The sequence below is a fragment of the Orycteropus afer genome, unplaced genomic scaffold, assembly GCF_000298275.1.
Source record: "Orycteropus afer afer isolate SDZICR_OR568_19922 unplaced genomic scaffold, OryAfe1.0 scaffold00739, whole genome shotgun sequence".
Lineage (NCBI taxonomy): Eukaryota > Metazoa > Chordata > Mammalia > Tubulidentata > Orycteropodidae > Orycteropus > Orycteropus afer.
Window position 1 is genome coordinate 342,844 of NW_006922326.1, and position 7,480 is coordinate 350,323.

The window sequence follows — 7,480 nt, forward strand, 5'->3', positions numbered from 1 at the left end:
ACTCGACGGCACTTAACAACAACAACAATGGCTAATGATCGTGAGCATTTCTTCATATGTTTGTTAGCCACTTGATTATCCTCTTTAGTGAAGTGTCTATTCATGTCTTCTGCCCATTTTTCAATTGCATTGTCTTTTTGTTATTAAGGTGTTGGAGTTTTCTATAATTTCTAGAGATAAGTCCCTTGCTAATGTAAACATCCCTTAAGAGCAAAGATCAATTAGGTAATTATCTACAAAATAAATAAAAGATTTAACCAGTTTTAATGGCTTTATTCTTGCTCCTTCTATTTTGTCAGCTCTAGAATCCCAGAATCGATTTGGTAAACAGCTGAGCAAATTAATTATGAACATTTATTTTGCTCTTTACTATCACACCATACTTCCTCAATAAATAAATTAACCCCAACTATAATTTAATCAACTTTGAAAACTGAATTAACCCTTTTCAGACTCAAAGACAGTATTTATTGGACTTATATAGAAAATCCCTAAACTCTCAATAGAATAAAATAAAAGCTATTTCTCCAAATTTGCCTAACCTATCCTCCCAAAATAAGTTCTTCAACTTGATTTTGGATCACTATTGCTTAAGAATTGGCTCTTAACCATGGTAACATAAAAAATATTAAACTTTGCTATATGAAATTCATATATAAAGATGTCAGCAATAGCAACTATTTGGCCTGATACCAACTGCTTATCCTAGCTCTGGCAGCATAGTGCCTAAGGCACTTGACTGCTAACCAGAAGGCTGATGGTTCAAACCCACCAACCACTCCTCGGAAGGAAGGTTGGGCATCACTTCCGTAGTGATACTGCCTCGGAAACCCAAGGAGGGGCCGCTATGAGTCGGGGCCGACTCGATGGCAAACAACAACAACAACAACAACAGTGATCAAAGGCTGCTACCTCAATGCTACTGGAGGTTCAGACTAGAAGCAAGGGAAGCAAACAGATTCATGAGGGACAGAGACCAAGTGCATTACCTCATTAATATTATGCTCAAACTACTGTCCAGCCTGGCCACAATTACTATTGAGATTAAAAATTTTATCTGTTGTGAGCTCAGCTGAAGGAAAGGCGCTGAAGAGGGCACACAACCCAGATAATGTCACCTCATTCTAGCTCAAGTTCCTAGTAAATTTTCACTACCCAATGATGGGACAAATAATGACTAACAAGAAAAGAAGAAAAGTATGTTTTAAATTTTCTAAAACTTTTTAGTGTGATGAGTGAAAGTTTACAGAGCAAACTTATTTTCCCTTTAACTGTTCAAACATGTTTTGTTTCGTGACATTGAAAGCAGTCCCACTTCTTCCTTGTGGTTATCATTTCCATTTCTCCTTCTTCCCTATCTTCCTGTCTCTGAGTTTTATCCCTGGGCAAATGCTGCCCTTTTGATCGCATTTCGTTGATTGCTCCAAGGAGCACATACCTCCTGATGTTACTGTATACTCACAGGCCTGTCTATTGTTTGGCTGAAATTTGAGTCACAGGAGAGATTTAATTATTTTTAGAGTCTAAGTCACTATAGATTACTCTTTTGGAGTACAGAATATAGAAACTGTCTCTCAGGAAAAATATTTTATAAAATCTACATGTAGTTTTAACACTCGTGCTGCTACAACACATCCTTGTTCTATCACCAAGTCATCTAATTTAACTGCAAAGAATGCATAAATATGAGCACATTCTTGCTGGCTAATTAAACTCCTTACCCATCCACTGGCTGCGATACATACAGTCACTGATGGACCACTAAGACAAAATGCTAGTTGGAGTGTTTTGTTTTACTTTTGTGTTTACTGCTTCAATTACATAGCTAACAAGCCTCTACCTTATGTGTTTTGGCTTTATTTTTTCACAATAAATTTTCCATGTCTATAGTTTTGTATGTAGATTAATACTGTGGTCTTCTTGTTCTTGACCTTTTATTTTGTATTTTCTCAGAACTTTATTAGAATTTTCTATTTATTTTTCTCAATTTCATGCTATGTATTTTATGTAGGTTCAAATCCATTACTGAAGGAAGCAGGGTATATTTATTCTTTCATTCTGCCATCGCAGAAATTAGCATTCTTCAATTGAATATATCTTGTTTTAAAAAGCACACTGGAAAAAGCTAATCTTTTTCCATTGCTTCCATTAGCTGCTGAAAGAGCACATAAATCATACCCTCAATACATTAATTAGTAATTACAATAGATACATTAGATATATCCAATACACGGAATGGGATTGGACCCTGAATGGCTAAATACTTTGGAATACTCATCACAGACTAACAGGAGCTAAATAACTACTCTCATATACTTGGGTAAATACACATATAAAAAACCATTTTTGTTGTGTGATCCTAAGCAGTAGCATTTTCTGAAGAGTGATGAAAACCATCCCATCCTGCCTGTGTGAGAGGCAATATAAAACAGAAGTTACAAGCCCAACCATGCTATTTGTTAGTTGAGTGGCATTGGACAAGTTACCAAACTTCTCTGAACCTCAGTTTCCTTATTTGTGAAATGGAGATAATAATAGTTTGGTATCTCTACGGAAGTAGACTGCCCAATCTTTCTTCTGAGAAGTGGCTGGTGGGTTTGAACTGCCAGCCTTCCAGTTAGCAGTCAAATGCCTTAGGCACTATGCCCCCAGAGCTCCCTTTTTTTTTTTCCCGTTTTATGCATGAGAAAGGAGCTCTGGTGGTGCAGTGGTTAAAGCACTTGGCTGCTAACCAAAAGGTTGGTGGTTCAAACCCACCAGATGCCCTGTGGGATGTGGGAGAAAGATAAAGCAGTCTGCTCTTATAAAGATTTACAGCCTTGGAAACCCTATGGGACAGTTCTACTCTGTCCTACAGGGTCATTATGAGTTGGAATGACTCGGTGGCACTGAGTTTTTTGTATCCCGTATGACTGTCATAAGGATAAAGAAGTTAACACATGTTAAACCCTTAGCAGAGTTCCCAGTACACTGACAAGTTCTAAAAAATGTTAGCTATTATTATTCCAAAAAGTGAAACTTCTCCAAAGTCTACCCTAAAGGTCAGAAAGAGCCACAAATTTAGAGAAGGTAAACCAGGCACTATGATGGGCCATCTTTGAATGTAGACCCAAATGGAGACAGTAAAGAAAGGAACTGATGAATATAGAGAAATATTTGTACCAATTTATTTGGGCAATTGTGGTGCTTCAGCCTTTTTCTCTGTATACTATCTTAAGAAAATTGGGAATATATCCCTGTGCACAGCAAAGGCATAATACAAACACCTCTTAAAAATTGTTCTACTGACAGGGAGCTCTGGTAGCGTAGTGCCTAAGGCACTTGACTGCTAACCAGAAGGCTGGCGGTTCAAACCCACCAACCACTCCTCGGAAGGAAGATGAGGCAATCTACCTCTGTAGTGATATTGCCTCGGAAACCCAAGGAGGGGTCACTATGAGTTGGGTCTGACTTGACGGCATATGACAATATCATCTACTGACATAATGTTGTTGTTGTTATTTGCCGTCGAGTCGGCCCTGACTCATAGCGACCCTTCCTTGGGTTTCTGAGGCAGTATCACTACGGAAGTAGGATTGCCCAACCTTCCTTCCGAGGAGTGGCTGATGGGTTTGAACCACCAGTCTTCTGGTCAGCAGTCAAGTGCCTTAGGCACTATGCTACCAGAGAATAGGGTCACTATAAGTCAGAACTGACTCAATGGCAATGGGTTTGGTTTCATCTACTGATAATCTGATAAAAATTGCAGACCCTCATACTAAGAAGGGGGAAAAAAACATATTCTTACTGATACACAAAACAGTATATACTATTTCAAAACCACTCCCTTTGATACCCCATGGGTCCCTATATTTTAAAATTCTGATTCAAACCAACCTCCTGAAGAAACTGAGGCCCAAAGAAATTAGATAACTTTTCCCCAGCGCCAGTCTATGGGCACACCGGCAAAGTCCAGCTAGTACCCAGTTCTTCTGACACTCACCCCACCCCCACCAACACAAGAGGCAAATGGCTCTTTTCACAGTCCCAGACTGCTTCCCTTCGTATATGTAGCACTGAGATGGAGGAGGTGGGAGAATGATTCATTCATTACCCCAATGCCATGGTACCTCATGAGTCATACCAAAACCTTTAGGCTTTTAAAAGAAAGTGTCAAGAGGCCTTTGGGACACTCTGGCCCTAAGATACATGACTGAACCTTACCAATGAAGGGAGACTAAGGAGCCCAGTCTCTCCATGGCATGGCTTGCCTGGGGAGACACGGAAGTCACCCAGAGGTGTGAATAGAAGTGTCCGGGCTCTGTCCTGGGTCACAAGCAAGGAAGAGTTTTCTGTGCAATAATAAGCAGTGCCACTCATTATGACCTTCACTCTGCAGAAATATCTCAATTTAGAGACTGAACAGTCAGGTGCCTCTTTTGTGAGGCTTTAAAAAAGGGGTGGGGGTGGCTATACAGGTTGTCCATCACTCAAATAACCTAATCATCTCTGACACAAGTCTGTATTCATTTATGAATTCTTTCTCTCACTAGACACTGAGTATACCTGCTTAAGGTTCAATAGGACTCACAAGACAGGAGCCCAGGGTTATAGGAGTTCAGTGCAAAGAAAGACTTTCAAACTGGGGGAGAAAGGAATAAGAAAGTTTTCATGAGAGGAGACACATGGCAAGACCATGACACTTATAGAAGGCCTTTCACATCACAGACAATGCAAGCTAATGATGACTGTGGCCCATTTTGTGATGAGTTTCTATTTATCTTCAAATAAAGTGTCGCAAAGCTTTTATTTATTTTTTTAATATTGTAAACAGAGAGCAAAAAAAGAGACCCCTTTTTCACTGGTAAGAGTGACAGGCGAGACAGCAGCAAAGTGGGCAGGGAAAGTGAGACAGGTCCAAGAGAACTGATGTGATCAGTGTCAGTCCTTCATATATGTAGCACTGAGATGGCGGAATGATTTAATCATCATCCCAATGCCTTGATGCCTCAGGAGTCTGGCCACACTTTGGGCCATACATTGATGATTTCAGAAGCCAAAGCAGGGCAGAGGTCCCTGGGACCCAGCTACTTGAAAGGGATGGAAGGTCGGGGTGAAGTGGGCTGGGAGAGACAGTCTGGCACGCTCTGGAGTATGAAGCCATTGTTGTTGTTGTTGTTGTTACATGCTGTCGAGTGGGCCCCGACTCATAGCGACCCCTCCTATAGGCCTTACTTAATTGTGCCAGCAAAGAAGATTCCACATGGGAAAAGGCATCCTCCTCATGCAAGTGGCCCAACCAACCTCTCACCCCCAAACAGGGGCCTTGCTGCTCATTAAAGGCACAGTTCCAATCAGCACACAGCCCTGGGGCCCCTGAGGGGCCAAGAGGTCCCCAGCCCCCGTTATGATGCACCTAAATCCAAGGGGGTCAAGCATTCAACCCTTAAAATATTCTCCAAAAAGTGCAAAGGGCTGGACAGGTATCTCGGAACTCCAAATACTGGCTTTTCTGACCACAAATCAAAAAACCAAACACACTGCCGTGGACTTGTCTCCGACTCATAGTCGGACCCCTCCTTGGGTTTCACTACGGAAGTAGATCGCCCAACCTTCCTTCTGAGGAGTGGCTGGCGGGTTTGAACCACCAGCCTTCTGGTTAGCAGTCAAATGCCTTAGGCACTACACCACCAGAGCTCCTGACCACAGACTACTCCAAAACAGTTTCCAACCACACCCCTGATGGCCAAAGAGAAAGGAATGTCAGTCAGGGAACACCCAATTTCCTCCCTTTAAAGTGCTGCTTCGCGTTTCCTGTTAAACTTCGTGCCAGAAGACACTAAAGTGGGGTCCTGAGATCTCCCCATCGGAGGCCGGCGGGCCGGCATCAGGGCGGGCGACCTTCCCCGTCAGTTCCCCACTTTCTGCCCAAATGGCCAGGGCGTTAGTCACCGCCCGCCAACGGCCCGCTCCTTCTGCCCGGGCCTGCTAACGGCGCGGAGGGCCCCAGCCTGCACCCGGTTAGGTTGCGATACCTACCGCAGCGCCGCCGGCCTCATCGCGCTCGGCTGCAGGGCACACGTCTGGAGAAGCAAGGCCCACGCTCTAACTCGAGTAAAGGAGCCGAGACAACCGCGCAGCGCTAACGCAAGCGCGAGCCCGGCCCTTGTTCCCGCGACTGCGTTCTCCAGCGAAGCCGCCTCAGGGCGGGGCCCCAGAGCGCCTGGAACAGAGCCCTCTCATTGGCGGGAAACTGGAGTCCGTCACTGTGGTTGCTCCCCAGCCCCAGAGCAGCTCAGGATTTGTTGTTGTCAGGAGGACCGGTCTCTATTTGATGATTAAATGCACCACGGCCGTGGCGTGGCGTGGCGTGGCGGGCGTGGCGTGGAGGTGAGGCGACGCCAGCCCTATGGCCCTTTGTCCTGCCTCGTCTGAGATTGCGCCATGACTCCCAGTCTGTCGTTCTTACCCTTGCCTGCACGTTGCAATCTCCTGGGCACCTTTACAAAATACAGACGCCTGGGCCCTCTCTCTCTGAGATTCTGAGGTCTGGTCTGCGGGCATTTGACTGCTAACCAGAAGGCTAACGGTTCAAACCCATCACCCACTCCTCAGAAGGAAGACTGGGCAATCTACTTCTGTAGAGATATGACTCAAGAGCAGTGAGTTTTTTTTTTTTTTTTTGGTTTGGTGTGCAGCCTGGACTTCCGGCTATCCAAAGGCGCCCCAGGTGATGCTAAGGTACGCAAAGGTTGGGGAAAAAATGTGTTTTCTTCTAATTTCAGCCTGCTCTCTGCTGTTTGACAGTATTAGCCGGCCCAGAGAGATTCAAGTCCAGAAAGTTGAGATGATTTCACCCTGTGGCCTGATTCTCCATTCCATCTGAGGAATTTTTATTGAGCTGCTTGCAATGTGCCAGATGCTGTTGTAGATGATGGGGATACAACAAAAAGAGACAAAAAAAAAATCTCTGTCTTTAGGTAGTCCTTGAATCAGTTCTGACTCATAGCGGTGACCCTATATACAACAGAACGAAACACCGCCCAGTCCCGCACCATCTTCATAATCCTTACTATGTTTGAGGTCATCACTGCAGCCACTGTCTGTCTATCTCATGGAGAGTCTTCCTCTTTCTCACTGACTCTCCACTTTACCAAGCATGATGTCCTTCTCCAAAGACTGGGTCCTTCCTGAGAACATGTCCTAAGTACATGACATGAAGTCTTGGCATCCTCACTTCTAAGGCATTCTGGCTGTACTTCTTCCAAGATGTTTGTTTGTTCTTCTGGCAGTCCATGGTATATTTAATAATCCTCACCAATACCGTAATTCAAAGGTGTCAATTCTTCTGTCTTCCTTATTCATTGTCCAGCTGTCATATGCATATGAATCCACTGAAATACCATGGCTTGGGTCACAAGCACCTTATTCCTCAAAGCGACAGCTTTACTTTTTAATACTTTGTATTTTTTTATTATTTAAGAGCTTGTTTTACATTCAG

General features: G+C 43.8%; 1 protein-coding gene across 1 annotated transcript in view; it reads right to left on the reverse strand.

Annotated features, from left to right (window-relative positions):
* The window catches only part of ACOT9 (acyl-CoA thioesterase 9), a 40,956-nt gene extending 34,918 nt beyond the window's left edge, over positions 1 to 6,038 (reverse strand). Inside the window, exon 1 of the mRNA XM_007957369.2 lies at positions 6,019 to 6,038. Coding sequence (XP_007955560.1) covers positions 6,019 to 6,038 — 20 coding nt within the window. The remainder of the gene's footprint in view (positions 1 to 6,018) is intronic.
* Positions 6,039 to 7,480: the final 1,442 nt, after the last annotated feature.